The sequence below is a fragment of the Canis lupus genome, chromosome 34 (genome assembly GCF_011100685.1).
Source record: "Canis lupus familiaris isolate Mischka breed German Shepherd chromosome 34, alternate assembly UU_Cfam_GSD_1.0, whole genome shotgun sequence".
In the NCBI taxonomy this organism is placed as follows: domain Eukaryota; kingdom Metazoa; phylum Chordata; class Mammalia; order Carnivora; family Canidae; genus Canis; species Canis lupus.
In genome coordinates this window covers 16157892-16175142 of record NC_049255.1, presented here as the reverse complement: position 1 = coordinate 16175142, position 17251 = coordinate 16157892, and the positions used below count along the sequence as shown (strand labels likewise).

At 41.5% G+C, this 17251-nt stretch overlaps 1 protein-coding gene and 1 long non-coding RNA gene across 6 annotated transcripts in view; one reads left to right on the top strand and one right to left on the bottom strand.

The window, feature by feature from the left end:
- The first annotated feature begins 4018 nt into the window (after positions 1 to 4018).
- The window catches only part of DCUN1D1 (defective in cullin neddylation 1 domain containing 1), a 35959-nt gene continuing 22726 nt past the window's right edge, over positions 4019 to 17251 (top strand). Inside the window, exon 1 of one of the 5 annotated variants that reach the window (XM_038583480.1) lies at positions 4019 to 4175. Coding sequence is in view for 2 of the 5 variants with exons in the window: in XM_038583478.1 (XP_038439406.1) it covers positions 4147 to 4158 (12 nt within the window). In the remaining 3 variants the exon portion in view is untranslated. Of the gene's footprint in view, positions 4201 to 8521; positions 8667 to 11055; positions 11080 to 17251 lie in introns of those variants that run through there. The other 4 variants (XM_038583478.1, XM_038583481.1, XM_038583479.1 and 1 more) reach the window with 4 other exon arrangements.
- On the bottom strand, positions 4922 to 9233 carry LOC119867497. Its single transcript, XR_005383788.1, has 2 exons — positions 9156 to 9233; positions 4922 to 7882 (listed from the first exon to the last, which is right to left on the bottom strand). It is a non-coding gene; the product is annotated as an uncharacterized LOC119867497 (long non-coding RNA).

Here is a 17251-nt window from a genome sequence, read left to right as displayed (position 1 = left end):
ATTGTTGTAACTTCTCATCGCAATCCTTTGAGATTTGGGGAAGAGCTCACTCTACTGATCATAGTGTTTCTATTTTTTTTTTAAAGAGTTTGTTTATTTATTTGAGAGAGAGATAGAGCACAAGTGGGGGAAGGGGCAAAGGGAGAGAGAGAGGGACAAGCAGACTCGCTGCTGAGTGGGCAGCCCAACACAGGGCTTGATCCCAGGACCCTGAGATCATGACCTAAGCCAAAGTCAGACACTTAACCGACTGAGCCACCCAGGCGCCCTCAAAGTGTTTCTAGTTGCCAAAGCCATATCAAGGCCAGAAGAATCTGTGTGCTGATATAATGTTTATTTTTTTATTTAAAGATTTTATTTATTCATGAGAGACAGAGACAGACAGAGAGGGAGAGAAAGAGAGAGAGAGAGAGAGGCAGAGACACAGGCAGAGGGAGAAGCAGGCTCCATGCAGGGAGCCCAATGTGGGACTTGATCCTGGGTCTCCAGGATCATGCCCTGGGCCAAAGGCAGGCACTAAACTGCTGAGCCATCTGGGCTGCCCTGATATAATGGTTAGAAGGAATTGACTATCTAGCCAGTATTTCCCTCATCCTGTTACCTTAATATTTGTTATGATTATGGTTGATTTGGTTTATTTTTCAGCGTATGAAACATAAAGCACAATCACAACACTCTACTTGAGGGTGCATTTTGATTAAAGAAGTATCCAAATGTAACAGGCTTTTTTCCAAACATCACTTTAAATGACTTTCTTCTGAAAACAAGCGAAGTCACCTCAGATTGAGACTCACTGGTATTCATTCTTTAGAAGGCCAGTCATATGTTACCTCCGCTCGATTGAGCAAGTGCCTACCATAGCATTACATTTGCTATCTAATTTACTCTCTACACAATACTCTAGGTAGGTATTTTATAAATGAAGAAATAGGGATTCATATTAAGAAATTTGCCAACATTAGAGCACCTGGGTGGCTCAGTGGTTGAGTATCTGCCTTTGGCTCAGGGTGTGACCCTGGGGTCTTGGGGTCGAGTCCTGCATCAGGCTCCTGACAGGGAGCCTGCCTCTCCCTCTGCCTATGTCTCTGTGTCTCTCATGAATAAATACATAAAATCTTAAAAAAAAATATGCCAACATCACCTTTATAATAAAATAGTAGAGTCTGGGTCCAGCACAGACTTAGGTAACTTGAAGCCCATTCTGCCTATAGTCCTGCTAGGCTTCTCAGATGCAGTACCTGTACAACCGTCTCAGACACCATTTCCCACCTGCCAGAGTTTCCACATCACCTGATCCTGAGTTCCTGGGGTGGGTGGGCAGGGATGCCAAGATGGTTTGGTTCTTTCTTTATATTTCTAGGACCTCATACTGTGGCTGACATGTAGGTGGTCAATGAATGTTGAAATACATAACCAAGGGAAAACAATTATACTTCCTAGACTTCTGAAGAAAGCTCAGATTTGAAGCTGGAAGGAAATCAGGAATTTATCGAATCCAGACTTGCCAGTCAGTGGAGTTGAAGCTCCAAGAGACTGGTGTGATTTGCCCAGTCATCTGGAGATAGCTGAATTAGGACACAGTTGTCTTAGTCCGTAGCTCTTTCATGTATCCCATGGGCCAGGTTCCAAATTTCAAAGCTGATGCCACTCCTCAGTTTGTAAGTTATATAAAAGTAATACACGTGTAAAAATAATAACAAGGGATCTGAATTTTAACCAATGTAAAGGTAACCTTGCAGGAAAAAAATTCTAACTACAGTCACTCTGTAAAGGACTTAACACTATTCATTACTTCTTTTGAGAAATCATCCATCTGAAGGATTAGAATCACATCTTAAGACTCTTCTCAACTGAAAAATCAGCCTAACACCTGGCTCTGGGGTAGTGGACGAAGATCCTGGGCTCTGAGCCAGACACTTCACTCAAGGTATGTGGGCCTCTCACATGTGCCCAGTCTGAGTGAGGTGTTCTCTTACACATTTCACAGCTCTGTTGTTACTCAGCAGGGCTGTATCCTATTGATCAGGAATGAAAATAATCCCTTCTTCTCTTCTGACCCCTCCCAATGGCTGTTCCTTCCAGCCAGACCTGATCCGCCAATTGTGCTGTCACCAGCACTCACCTAGCAGGCCTGACCCTAGACCTTCATGCCTCCTTCCTCCTCACTCAGCCCACACGCCCCCCCCCCCACCCCTCTGGCAGGCCTGGCTGTCAACAAAATCAAGGGACCTCATCAAATTCTCTAAAATTTATTATATTTTGTTTCGAAGTGGTGATATGCAACCACAACATTTTCCTTTCGGTCAGCTGAGAGTGGCCAGGTCACATTTCCTCACTAAAGAAATTTGCCTGATCCTCTCCTTTCCCAAATGTCCAGAAGGGTTCTCACAACACATTAACCCATTTGGCCTTCACTTGTAGATTCCTTCATTGACTTCCTCTTTCTGTAGATTTATTTTGAAAATGATGATCTCACAATATTAGCTTCTTTGTGATTGTTTTCATTTTTTTCTTTTTCATAGGGCTGTATGTAGGCTAATCTGACTCCGATATTGTTTTTAATTTTATAATATATGCACAGAAATCTTCCCTTTCACCAACTCTTCTCTCCCCACTCATCCCAAATAATTTCTCTGAAAAGAGTGACATATCTTAATGTAAATGGAGAAAAAGGCATTTATTTATTGGGTACTGTATTACTGTATAGTCCTAAAAAAAACCATCAAAGCTCTAAAGTGGCTGTGAAATGTGTTTCAGTGTTTCATATGTCTTATTTCAATTGAAAACTCCTTGTTTACAAATCGCATTTAACAGGATGACAGGGTCAGGACAATTATTGGTGTGTGGTACACATTTATAAATTTGTACAGGTGATTTTCCTAAATTGCTATATGTATCAAAAGCATTTACTCCATATATATAAACATATATAAATAATTCATTGACCATTTCTATATTTATTATTTTTATATATTTTAACAATTTATATTGACCTCTTGCCAATTTTCCAGTTGAAGTATGTTAGCTTCCCCAATACTAAATATTTTTGTACTACTATTGGTTATATATAGACATAGCCAATTTATTTGGTTTTCATTTCATTACTTCATTTCATCTGGAAGTAAGAGTACTTATTTCTTCCATTTGTTGAGCATCTATTTCCAGGCCAGACACTGTATAGGCCTGTGCTGGCCAATAAAGTAGCTATTACCATATGTGGCAACCAAACACTTGAAATGAGACTAGTCCCAATTAAGATGTACTTTAAGTATAAAATACGTATCAGATTTCAAAGACTTGCTATGAAAAAAGGAATGCTATCTCAATAATATTTTATATTGAGTAGATGTTGAAATGCTGATATTTTAGATATCTTAGGTTAAATATTAAAAACAAAACAGGGGAAGCCAGTTTCTTTTCACTCTTAAATGTTACTACTAGAGAATTTAAAATTTCTATGTGCCTCACATTTGCAGCATGCATTATATTTCCCATACAGTGCTACTTTAGGTACTTCATATACTTAGAAATGAATGAATGAGTGAATGAATGGGACAAGCTATACTTTCCTAATCTTCCGGGACAGCTCATATTTGTCTACCAGGAAGGAATCAAACAGACTCAGGATTTGATTGAAACCTATTACAATTCAGCCCCATCTTCTCATGTTGTAATTGAGAATACTGAATCCCATAGAAATTTGCACGCCTTCCGCGCTATCCACTCAATAAAGACAGGAAAGCAAGGTGTTGATCCAACACCAGCTTTTTCTCTGTCATCATCAGTGGCAAATGCCTTAGTGAGAATATCCAAAGTATCCAGGGACAAACACTCCGGATTCTAGAGGACCATCTACTGTACTACCTGTAGAACTATTTCAGCCTTTATGATTTCAATGAATTTACTCTTTGCAACTGACCAGGACTGTTCAAGACAGATACCCAGGCTGAGCTGCAGTCTCATGTAGGAGGGATCAAGCTGGGCTGGGCAGGGAGGTTCAGGATGGACACCTTAGGACAGTGGGACATTGTGACATCATCAGTGATGGTCTCAGATGGTTTCCTATTGCAGACCTCCAGTCCTAGCTGTTACAGCAAGTCCATTCCTCTACCATGAGTGTGGAGCAGCTAAAATCAACAGATCCACATGTACCTTGAGGTGACAGACTGGCTCTGGTGAATATTCCTTTTCGGTTTAGAGGTAACCCTTCTGTGGGCTCTTTTGTGTGAAGAGGACAATGGTGCTCGTTTTTCTAAGGATGGTCCTTAAGGTTTATCCTGTCCTACTTAAGCATTCATATTCAAATAGATCAGAATATGGGGGAAAGAGTCCCAGGCAGTCATTCATTTCTTTGGCTGCACTGATAATGCTTACTAGGGAAAGGAGAGCCAAAAGACTTCCACTTTTTCCCCTACTCTGGGGAGTAAGGCATTAATTTAGGGCTCAGGCTCTCATGTTAGATTCCTTGCAGCTACACTGTGGCTCATCCCTGTCCCTGAGGCCTAGTCCTGTCTGCTTCACCCTTTAAAAAATTGTAATTCTGGATCAATAAGACCAAAATGCCACGTTTTACTCAAACTAAAACAGGTTGCATTGGTCAGTCTCATTTACTCTTACGTATTTATAAATAGGCAAGCTTGAATGCAATAAGCACATTTATGTAAATGTTGGGCAAAATTGAGTCCACCCAAGTGAAGTGTGGGAGGGTGGTGGCTGTGCATCCCAGACTAGTGCCTTTGAACTGTAACTATGTATACATAGTTACCCTGCAGGCTTAATTTTAGCTAGATGAACTACCAGAAATGTTAGCAATCTGTCTTTTCAGATTACGTTTGCTCTTTCTCTTTGCTAAAAGACAGATTTTAAAAGTATGGAATCCTTGGTTTCACATGTTTCTTTAAACAGAACTGTAACAATTTTATCAGCAAATATATTTATTTTAACATGAATTTTTAAGCATCTGAAGCAACATTCATTTTCAAATAGTTGCATATTTTACCTTGAAAAGTTATACTACCTACAAATACTCTCTATTAATTTGTCTATGTAGCAATAGATGTGTATACACATCTGTCTATCTGTATACACACACGGAATGAGGATAGTGGATTTCAGCTACATGGTTCCATCTTCTTATTTTGTATTGAGATTGTCACTTAGGAAATAGTCTTTACAAATTCTGTTCTTAAAAAAACCTCAAAGTCTTAAATATTTGAAACTTCGTGACAAAAAGTAACACTAACATGTTAATGAATATTCCTTATTTGATCAAATATTGTAATTTATGCTTTATCTTCAGGACTTTTCCATTTCAAAAATAATCAGGACAATTTTAACAAATATGTTTCCTCAATAATGATGATTGGGTAATAATTCTCCATTTCACATTCAGTTCTGTAGCTTCTAAGTGCAGTAATGGGTACAGTTGCTACTACATTTACCATCTGACCATATGGTATAACATACATCTGCCAAAGAAGACAGACATTCCATTACAATAACAAACAACATAGGCATAGCCTTAAGGCAAATTGACAGATATCAGATATCTTCTTTCATTTTATTTTTTAAAATGGATCAATAAGACCAAATTTGTTTATTTATTCATGAGAGACACAGAGAGAGAGAGGCAGAGACACAAGCAGAGGGAGAAGCAGGCTCCATGCAGGAAGCCCGATGCGGGACTCGATCCCGGGACTCCAGGATCACGCCCTGGCCTGAAGGCAGGCACTAAACCGCTGAGCTACCCAGGCATCCAAATCTTCTTTCTTTTAATTTATTCAACTATTATCATGTAGCACATGCATATGTCATATATGTCAGGTACTTGCTCTGACACTGAAAACTCAAAGATGTGTGAGTCTCTGCCCTGGAGGAGTACACAGTCTGGCAGGGGAGGTGGTCACACAGGCACATGATTACTGTATGATGTCAAAAATGTCCTAAGTGTAATAGAAGAGTATACAAGGTGTCACAAGTACAGAAAGGAAAACAATGCTTAACTGCTGTAATCCAGGAATGAATGATGTCAGGAGATAATCATAGAGAAGATGGTCTTTAAATTGAGATGAGGCCTTGGTAGGAAATAGAGTATGGTGGTTAAGAGAATAGTCTGTAGCCAGACTATGTGGGCTTAAATCCCAGTTCTACTACTTACCAGCCAAGGAAACTTAGGCATGTTATTTAACATTTGTGTGCTTCAGTTTCCTCCTCTGTAGAATGGGCGTGATCACTGGGCACAGTTCATAGGGCTGAAGTGAGGCTTATGGGAGTTAGTGAGTGCTGTGGGCTCAGAATAGTGCATGGCAGCCCTCGATTAGTATTAGCGCCAATGCCAGGGATAGCAGAATGAGAGAAAGCAAGGAGACACAAAGGAGTAGGGCAAGCTTGGCTTGTTACAACTGAAATTTAAGGTGTATTTGTGTGGAAGGTGGAGGGAAATAAGGTAGGTGCACAGATCCTGGCCAGATATGTCACAGCCATGAGGCTCATGTTTATGGAGACTGTTGAGAATTTTAAGGAACAAATTCACGTTTGTATTGTAGAAAGAGAACTCTGGAGCAATGGGGAATGAGTAGAGGCCAGATTAGTTAAGAGGCTACTGATGAGAAGAGATATGCTAAAGGCTCGGCTGGGGGGTGGAGGGTAGAGTGGAGATTCAAAGTTAAAACTGATAAGACTTGGTGACCGATTAGATTAAGGGGTTGAGGTAGGAGCTGTGGATGACTCTTGGGACTTCTAGTTTGGGTGATTTGGTAAAAAAAAAAAAAAAAAGACTGGAGGAAAGCAGGCTTGGGAATAAGGTTTGGGATTTGTCCAAATTGATGGGCCTGTGATGTGACCAAAACTAGTGTTCAGGCCTGCTCCTGAGGAGCTGGAGGTCCAGATTCATCACTCCTCAAGATCTGGGTAGCAGCTGACATTGTGGAATGTGAGTGAGAGCGTGACACAGGTTGTATACAGGAAGAGATTCAGGGATGGCTCAGGAACAGGTCAGAGCCAAAGAAAGCTGAGCCGGCAAAGGAGAATGGTCATGGAAGAAGGAGAATATAGAAGAAAGTGGAATCATGGAAAACGATGGAGAAGAAACTCACGGAGGAAGTATTCAAATGAAGGAGAGAGGTCAAGTAGAATGAGAGCTGAGAATTGTACTTTGGATCTGGCAATTGGGAAGAAGAGCCTAAACAAAACGGAGGAGCTATTACCCCAGTAAAGTGTAACAGTGCTGCGAAAGAGATACAGTGAATCCGTTTCATTAAGACCCTAGATGTTAACATGTCAGGTCAAATCTAGGTGAGTTCCTGGAGAACATCCAGGCATGTGGGCCAGCTCCCAGCTTGCTGCCCCAAGCAGATCTGGCCTGTCCTCCTGGAGCTGTTTACCCAGAACCTCGCAAGGGACCGTGGTGGCCAGAGATCTGTCTGAGTGGAGTTCTGGGAGCTCCTGATAGGCGGCTGGCTCCAGAAAGTGTCAAATGGCCCTGGGGAGTTGCCAAAGAAGTCCTGTTGCTTTGATAAGAACTTCAAAGCCCTGAAGTTATAGGGTTGATCTGGTAACTTATGCCCATGTTGGGGGCAGGGGGTAGCGGGTGTTAGTGACCATGGTGATAACAGGTTGGTTCAAGTTGGTTCTGTTCTGTCCTGGAACACATCCAAACTCTTTTATTTCGTCCCTTCACGGACCAAAGTGTCTCACCTCTCCAACTGGATGGTCAATTGCTTAGGGGCACTGGAGCCACACTCCAAACAGTGTTTTGAGAACTCCTTGTTTGCACAGTCTTGTCCAATCGAACCGGGGCTCGGAATCCTGGTATTCTTTGCCTCCCCAAGACTTAGAACCAAGAATAGGCCAGGCCTGGACGGTGCAACTGGTGTGGTGCTAGCTATTAGGGGAAAGAGAAAAAAAAAAAGTTCCACAATTACTTCCCAAAACTTATCCCAGGAAAGTTGAACTGAGGGGGGGGGGGGATATTTAGAGCAAGCAGTAGGGGTTGATGCAGCAACTTTTGCCACTCATGCGTTGGCCTGGACGCCTGAGGACTCGGGGCCAAGAGCTCCGGGGCTCCCGGGGGACACAGGTCTGGGAAGAATCTGTGCCATCCTAAAGGGCGTTTGAGCCTAGACTAAGGTCTCCTCTCGTCCGTATGACCTCACGGGGGACCGGATGCAGCTCAGATATTGCAACTGGGGGGGGGCGGAGACACGGGGTGGAGGTGTTTTCCCTAAATTTTTTTGGGGGGGGTTCTGATGGGGAGGGTGGTCTGGGGTGGGCGCAGCGCCGCAGCACGGTCCGTCCGGTGCTCCGGCGGCTCCGGCTCGGCCGCCGCCCGCCCCCTCCTGCGGCGGGTGTAGACGCGGCCGGCGCCGACCGACGGCGGGAGGAGCGCGTCGGGCCCCGGCCCCGGCCCCGGCCCCGCGGGAGGATGTCGGCGCGCGCAGGGACCCCGCGCCCGGGGAAGCCCCGCACGCCCGCCCGCCCGCCCGCGTCCCTCCGCGTCCCTCCGCCTCCCGCGGCCCGGGGCTGCCTCCTCGGGCCGCGCCGGGGCCGCCCCGCACTGCGCATGAGCGGGAGCCCGGCAAGCCCGTGAGACGAGCCGCCGCCGCCGCCGCCGTCCATTCGCTGCGGAGCCGGAGGAGGAGGGGAGAGGCCTGGAGGACACCAACATGGTGAGGCACTGCGGCCGCCCGCCCGCCCGCCGCCGCCGCCGCCGCCGCCGCCGGGGGCCCGGCCCCGCCGCCCCCGCCCCCGCCCGCCGCGACCCCGCCGGGGCTCCCCGCGCCCCGCGCCCCGCCGCCGCCGCCCCTTCCCGCCCGGGCGCTGCCGCTACGCGAGAGCCGAGGAGGCGGAGCGGAGCTGGGCCTAGTCGGCAGCGCCGGGGAGCGCGGGGCGGGGGCGGGGGCGGGGGGCACGGCCTGCCCCGCGGCCCCGCGCGGCCCCATTGTGTGTGGCGGGGCGCGGGGCGCGGGGCGCGGGGCGCGGGGTTCCGCCCCGCCGGCGAGGAGGCGAGACTTGCCCGACGCCCGCCTCCCTCCGGCGCCCTCCAGCCTCCGGGCGGCGCGGGCGGGCGGGCGGGCGGGCGGCGGCCCCCTCGCTCCCTCCCCAGCATCCTCCCCTCCCGATGCGCCCCGTAGCTTTTTTGGAAAACGAGAGTTTACCGGGCCGGTCGGTGGAGGCTGTGGTCGCCGAGAGCAGGGGAAACCGCTGAGCTGGGGCGGAGGGGGGGGCGGGCGGCGGGAGGCGGGCGATGGGGGCGGGGAGCGCGGAAGTGCAACCTGTTCTCCTTTGGTGGAATTGGGAGAAACACACTTGCTACCTTTTGAGCACATGTTTAATGTGCTTGGGGTGGGAGGAGTAATTGCTTTATGTTGCCAGTTGAAGACCATTTGTGATTTAAAAAAAACAAAAAACAGTTTGTCAAGTTTGTTCCCCTCTTCTTAATTTTTTTTTTTGGGGGGGGGAGGGGGTGGTGGAAAAAAACAAACCCCAACCAACAACAGTCTTCCCAGCTTGAAGAGATGGTAGTCAAGTTATCTGTTTACATTGTGGGAATCTTGTACCTGACTGGGGGGGGGGGGGTGTCTCTGTTTTTTTTTTTTTTCCTTCTCCAAAGTGATGTTTGGCTTGACAGTGTGAGCTTGAGTTGAATTCCATGCAGGTTACTGTAGGAATAGACAGTAAAAATGATATTGTTGTCCTTTTGCTCCTGGGGAACATAAAGGCCTCTTTGAGGAGGGTGTCTGTGTGTGTCTGTGTTCGGGGAATGCCCCGGTATCTTTGTTTTTATTCGGGCTGATTTCTGCTGAATGACACTTCTCCAGCCCCAGCCTCTAACTTGGCAGCAGCAGTTGGGTGTCATGTATGGATATGGGGTTTGGCTTGCCACATACTCGATGGTGAGTTTCCGTGAAAATTTTCCATCCGCATTTGTAAGAAAACTTTGCCATAAAAGTGTAGGTTAATATGTGGACTGATACTGCAGTGTTCCAAGATCTACTAGGCCGACTAAGCAGTTTCTCAATTTTTAAAAAGTATTTTGAGGGTCGCAGACGCTACTCCTAAAGTTTTCAGACTCTTGGCATGTAGACGGGTAGTAAGTGTTAAGTGATGAAATGTAATTTCCCTGGTAAACACTCTATGAGGGCGCTGAAATGTGCTCTGATCATCATAATCTCTAAATCAGCAGCATCCTCCAGAAATCAGGCTCTTGATAATGCTCATCACCTGCTTAGTAATTCAGGATTCATGTGGTTCACGCAAAGAGTTCAGCTTGGATTGGAGCTTGCAAGTTTCTGTCCTTTTGTTAATATTAAATTGGCTAGTTTGGGAATTTAGCCTAATTATACCAGGAGTGGCAACATACCACTAACTTAAAACGCTATCTACGTCTGGACTCAGATCATGTCACTAGAATTTACTTGGCATGCTCTAGTTTTAGAAACCTAATCATCAAATACTCTAACAGAAGTTAGGCCGTAAGATTTTTTTCTAGTTTTGTTTTCATCATAAATTTAGATTATAACTTTCTGGATACGATCTTTGAGCTAATGTTTCTTAGTATGTGTAGCTCAACCTATTTCTAGAAGACATGTTACTGTCAATTCTAGGGCAAGCTTAAATGGCGGGATATCTGAAATATTTTGTATAAAAATGTTCAGTTAACCTACCTGACACATATAGGGTCCAAAGATAACTTCAAAACTAGACAATATTCTGTTATTCTTGAAACTCTTTTAAACAGTATTCAAAATTTCTGTTTTTTTTTATTTGTAAGATGACAGGATTGAATTTGATGATTTCTAAAGTTCTATTCAATTTTTATTTTAATTTCTTTTTTTTTTAATTTTAATTTTTATTAGATGTGTAAAGAGTGTGTACCAGGTAACCTAAATTTTTATAGATTCATGGCATAGGATTTTTTTAGACCTGAAATGGTTCCTGAGATGATCTGTTTTACTCCTCTTCACATTTACAGAAGAAGAAACTGAGGATCAAGGAGGTTTTGAGGTTCAAGTTTGCAAAATTGTTTGTTGCAGAACTGAAACTTTTTCTCCTGCTTCACTGTTTCCACCAGTATTTGTGGTACATGTAATCTCTTAACTTACCTAGAATCTTAGAGAAGTTGTTCAAAATTGGATTTGATATTAAATTACATTATTCATTTTAGCAGAGGAAAACCCATGTGTTATTAATGAATATGTTAAATAACAAAATTCATATGGATGACTAATGATGTTAATTACAATGCTTTTAATGGCTTTTTAAAAATTGTATGGACTTTGAAATTTAAGATTGCACTTTCAACAAATATAGAGTTTATAAGTCCAAATGAATGTAGTCCTGTTTAAGTTTGTCTCTTTAGAACTTACTTTGTATTCTTTTGCATATCCACAAGTAAATTAAAGGAGGGCCTTAATTCATCGCAGTAATTATTTATTAAACACTTTGTGCCAGGCACTGTTCTGGGCACTGGGAGTGTGTTTGTATTTTTTGTCTTTCACAGGAAAAATGAAAATCCCTCCTCTTGTGAGGGCTACATTTTAGTACGGAGACACAAATAATAAACATAGTATATATTTTTCTTCTGTGTTAGAAAGTGTTGAGTGTTATGGGAGAAAAGCAGTGTTAAGGAGGGGGATTGGGGGAATGGTGGAGGCCCAGTGGCGGTGGGTTTGCAAAATGGTGTCTGCACCACTGATAAGGTGAATTTTGAGCAGACTAGGAGATGAGGGATTAAGCCACACAGAAATGTGGTGGGACCAGTGCGCTGGATCAGTGTGTAGGGGGCAAGGGGGTATATTGGGCCTGGGTGCTGAGAAGTTCTGAGCCATAAGGAGTAGAGATGGGCAGGCGTGGGTGGGCAGTGTAAGGATACTGGGTTTTTACTCTAAGAGAAATGGGAAGCTGCTGAAGAGTTCCGAGTAGTATGATAGACTCCGTTTCTGTTCTCCTATAGTGTCCAGTTACAACGATATAGGCAGTTATTTTTTTTTTAAAGCAGTTTTTGAAAACAAAACCCTTACTATAGTTTTCTTTACCTTGCAGCTTCTGTGTACAGGGTTTTCACTTCTGTTTAAGATGAGTGTCTAGAGTATACAGTAAAAACTAGTTGACCCTTGAGTTTACCTAACCATGCTACTTAATAAAAGCCACAAAATCTTGTCCATAGATTGCTTTTGAATATGTTCTAGTGGTTTGTATATAGTTTAATAGCTATGTGGAGAAAATTAGTCCTTTGGGGAGAAAAAAGGACATTAACATTTATTGAGAGTATACTGTCGGCTAGTCAATTTACAACTGTTATTAATCTTCAGTCTTGAGACAGGTGTTGTTGCTACCTCATTTTTACTGTATCTGGAAATGGAAATTTAGTGGTTCTAAATGATTTGACCAGGGTAAAGAGCTAGTATGTGGCAGAGGGTGGTTTAGAAGCCTGGTCTCTGATTAATACACTTTGTCTATGCCCCCCCCCCTTTTTTTAAATCCAGCAAATGGTCTTTCAGTATAGGTGTGGAATTTTTGATTAGTTTCACTCTTGTTTCTTCCTTATCATATTTCATAGTGACCTAGTTGTTTCTGTATCAAATGAAATCATCTGATATAAACATTTAAGTAATAGAAAAATTAAAACTTTCGGTACATATAGTAAAAGAGTTGAAAGTAAAATTAACTCTCCTGGTGGTGGTGTTTCGTTTTAAGTTTTAAAAAAGCTGAGCTTATTTGAGTTAAGTTGCTGTTTCCATTATGGCCTTATAGGTTGGGTCAAGCATATTGAAAATATGTGAGAAAGCTCCCTTTTAAATTTCAGTGTGTGGTGTTCAAGTTGTGATAGTAATAGCCATGACATTTGATGAAGAGAAATAGTTCCAAATAGGATTCAGTTGCTTTGTGGACACAAATAAGCTCTTGAATAACCTGCTGACTATCTAGTTTACCTAGTCATTTTAGGTGTACTCACCCCACCTAAAAAAAAGCAAAAACAGAAGAGAAAAATGCTGTTAAAACATTTTTCATCAGTTTGTTGAATCTGTTTTATATAATTAGTACCTAATCACTAATGGTTTGCATTGTAAATTTTTAAGAGATACTTACTTTTAAAGAGTCCTTTTCTAAAGATCCTCTTGCATTACACTTTTGAATCCCTCAATATCAAATGTGATGTTCAGCAACAGATAAATTGCTAAAGTTTATGGCCCATATCTTTGTTATGTTAGGATATTTTCATTTCAGTAAATATTTAGAGTGCTTATTTATTATTAATAGGATTCTAATATTTTTGGATTTAGGATTTGAATAGATACCAGATCTTAGAATTAGGAGATTCCATTTTTCAGGGATTATTTATTCTCTTTATGGAATGAATATCACATGACTTTTGAATGCTAGTCATTATCATAACTTCTTTAACTATGGAACTTTTAAACTCTCATTTAATTCTTTGTTTTGTTTTCACCTGAGTAATCTTTTTGTTAATTCTAGATTTCTTTAGAAAAGATGTTTATGGAGAGGAGAAGCAAGTTTAAATTAGTACCTTGACTGCTTGTTAGAAGTTTAAAAACTAATTTGGGAGAATCATTTGAAATATAGGTAACACAAGTATTTTAAGGAGGTTATTTTCTGTGTTATAATCAGGATTTAGCAAAAATAATTTTTTAATAGAAAAGTCTTGCTGAAATCAAAGCATTTATTCCATTTACAGTGGAGGTCACCTTTTGAATAATAATTCTTAAGGTGAGGAGAAGAAAATCCTTTAAATTTCTGCCAACAGAATACTTTGTTTTTAAATATATTAAAGAAAAAAAAATTTTTTTTTAATTAGGGTCCACACCCAACATGGGGTTTGAACTATCAACGCTGAGAACAAGAGTCTCATGCTGTACTGACCAAGCCAACCAGGCGTCCCAGGATACTTTTTAAAAACCTATGCAGGAAATCGTACTGAACCAAGCAAAATTGAGAAACATACAAAACCAGTTTGAATCTTACACTTTCTGTAATATTTTTTTTCAGGTGAATTGCTATTATATAAAACATCATTGACACTGAGGGGGGCACTTGACGTGATGAGCACTGGGTGTTATGCTATATGTTGGCAAATTGAACTCCAATAAAAAGAAAATAAAAAAATAAAACATCATTGACTACAATAATTACATCGTATAGTATAGTATTCCACATTCAATTTAGTATTGGTACAGCACCTCTTGGAGAAGAGTCTGTCGTTGAAAGTACAGGAAGTTTATGGATGAATGATAAGAGGCACAGGCCTAACCATAAATAATTATTCTAAACTGCTGATTATAATCTAAAAGAATACTGTTTTTTTGTGTTGCTTAATATTTGAAATTGTATATATTTGCTTCTATTTAGGGGGCATAATCTGTACGTGTTTGTATTTTCTCTGGGTTTCAAGCCTTCTCATTGGAAAAGGAAGTTCTGACTTCCAGTACTCTTCAGTTTTCTGTCTCTACATTTAAAGCTATAGATTGTGGACATGTCTAAAAATGGACTATGACATGACAATAAACACATTTTTCTTCCTGTTGAAGTACTTTTCTTAAAAAATAACCCATCTCCCTCTTCTCTTCCTCCCAAGAAAACCCTAAAAGGGAAGTTCCATCCCTAAATTAGCCTTTTAGTTACGTTGTGAGGGAATGCTTAATGGGCAATTTTTAGTCAGAATGCAGATTGTTTACATGAGAATTGGGGAAAGGTCAGTTGATCACTTATTTAACTTTTACATAAAAATAGGCAAAGAAATATTGCTCACAATTCCCCTCCTCCCTCCCGTTTACACATAATTAGTCAGTGGTTGCACTTTTGCCCCTTTATGTTTTCTCTTTCACTTGATGACAATATAGAATAAATGGAAAGACTACATGCCCTGAGGCCAGGCACCCGGGTTTTATTTTCTACCTCTGCTACGTTTTGTGTAAGTCTGTCTTCTTAGATAAGTGGAGCTCTGAAGCTTGATTTTCTCATTGGTAAAATGGAATCAGTGATCACCACTTTGCAGGATTGTTAATAATTAAAAACCTAGCACAGTGTTGGCACACAGTAGGAGCTCAAATGTTAGCTGCTAGTTTTCTAATTATGATTATTTTACTTTTGCATAAAACTTTTTTTTCCTCTGGAGTATTCTTTCCTTGATGCGCTTGAAAGGAGACCTTACTATGTGCTAGCTACAGTTCTAAGAGTTTAACCTGAATTAATTCATGTGACCTTCACACTCTATTTACAGATGAGGAACTTGAAGCACAGAGAGATTAAGTAATTTTCCCAGAGTCACACAGCAATTAAGAGGCATAGGTGGGATTAAAATCCTGCCAGTCTGGTTTGAGAGTCTACACTCTATACTAACCATATGTGCAGGTAGAAGGGAAGAAGAGGATTTCTAGCTTCTCCTACCTGGATTCTTAGTCTGGCTTTTCTGCAGAACTTTGCCCCCAGGTGAAAGTCTTCTCTAGGAGTGGGTAGTCTCATTAGTTGAGTTGATTTTTCCTCCCACTTTTGACCTCAGACCTGTAATCTTATTGGAATCTTTTATGGATTAGTGGTTGGGGATATTGGTAATGTTTGGTTATATCTGCTGAATACAATGTATCATATATGGAAAATATGGTTTTTCTGGACTTTAAACTAGCTCTTCTAGTTTCTGGTAAAGTTAAACTGTTAATCATGTAGTAAACACGTGAGAATCAATATACAGAGCTTTTAGTGAGAATTATGGGTGACCATTACAGTGTTCTGATTTTTAAAACATGGCCTTTTGTGAGTTAGATTCATCAAATCCTGAGAAAACTAGAATTTAGAAAATTAATTCCTTTAAAACTGTAAAGACCTTGGTCTCTTTTTTTGGAGTTGAGACTGAATTTGAAACTTAATAATAGAAATAATAAAATGTATCTTAAGTTTTTGCTTTAAAAATACTGCCCATTATTATTTCCATTTTGGAATTGGTAGGACTTAGTTGACCAGAAAATAATTTTCCAAAAAAAAAATTTTTTTTTCCATGTTCATTATTTGTCTTGAGGGAAATACTTATAAGAAGGATTTTTTAAAAACATTATGATCATTATTATTTTTATTCTAAAGCCTTTCTGAGTCCCCATTCTTCTATCATTAGACTTCATAGGTTTAGTGGTAAAATGTACTTGACTGTGATACTTGGCTACATCCAAAGTATTTTTTTTTCCAGATAAACTGTTACTTCTTAATTTAAAAAAAAATTATTTTTAAAAGATTTTATTTATGTATTCATGAGAGACAGAGAAAGGCAGAGATATAGGTAGAGGGAGAAGCAGGCTTCCTGGGGCGGGGGGGTGGAGCCTGTGTGGGACTCGGTCCCAGGACTCCAGGATCACACCCTGAGCTGAAGTCAGACGCTCAACCGCTGAGCACCCAGGAGCCACAAACTATTACTTTAAAAAAATTTTTAGGGGCAGCCCCGGAGGCTCAGCGGTTTAGCTCCGCCTTCAGCCCAGGGCCTGATCTTGGAGACCCGGAATCGAGTCCCACGTCGGGCTCCCTGCGTGGAGCCTGCTTCTCCCTCTGGCTGTTTTTCTGCCGCCCCTCCCCCTCCCGTGTCTCTCATGTATAGATAAATAAAATCCTTTTAAAAAATGTATACTTAAAAAAAAAGTATACTTAAAAATTTTTTTTTAAAGATTTTATTTATTTGAGAGAGAAAGTGAGAGAAAGCACGAGGGGCAGGGAGGGGAAGGAGACACCGACTGCCTGCTGAGCAAGGAGCCAGATGCCAGGCTCCCAATCCCAGGGTCCTGGGATCTTGACCTGAGCTGAAGGTAGACGCTTAACTGAGCCTCCCAGGCTACCCATAAACTATTATTTTAAATGTGATTCATACATTTCTTGAGTGAAAAAGTTACAGATGTGTTGGATTTAAGCATTAAACAATAAGACTTGATAACCAGATTTTTTATTTTGGAAAGATGAGCAAATAAGTGTTTTTTTTACTATACATATTATAATAGTATTTCTAACTTTGGTAACTGTATACAATTGTAATTAGTTTTCTGTCATAAAACACAACACCTCTCTCCTTTTTTTCCCTTCCTCTCATTCTCCTACCTTTGCTCTCCCCCCTTTCTCAGCCCCCCCCCCCTTTGGCTAGAATTAAAAATAATCAGAAAATATCCTGTATTTTATACATTTTACTTATTTCAAAACTGAACTTCCTTGAAAATGTGGTATCTAGCTTTCACATTTGAGTACTGAAGATTGTGTGATTGTG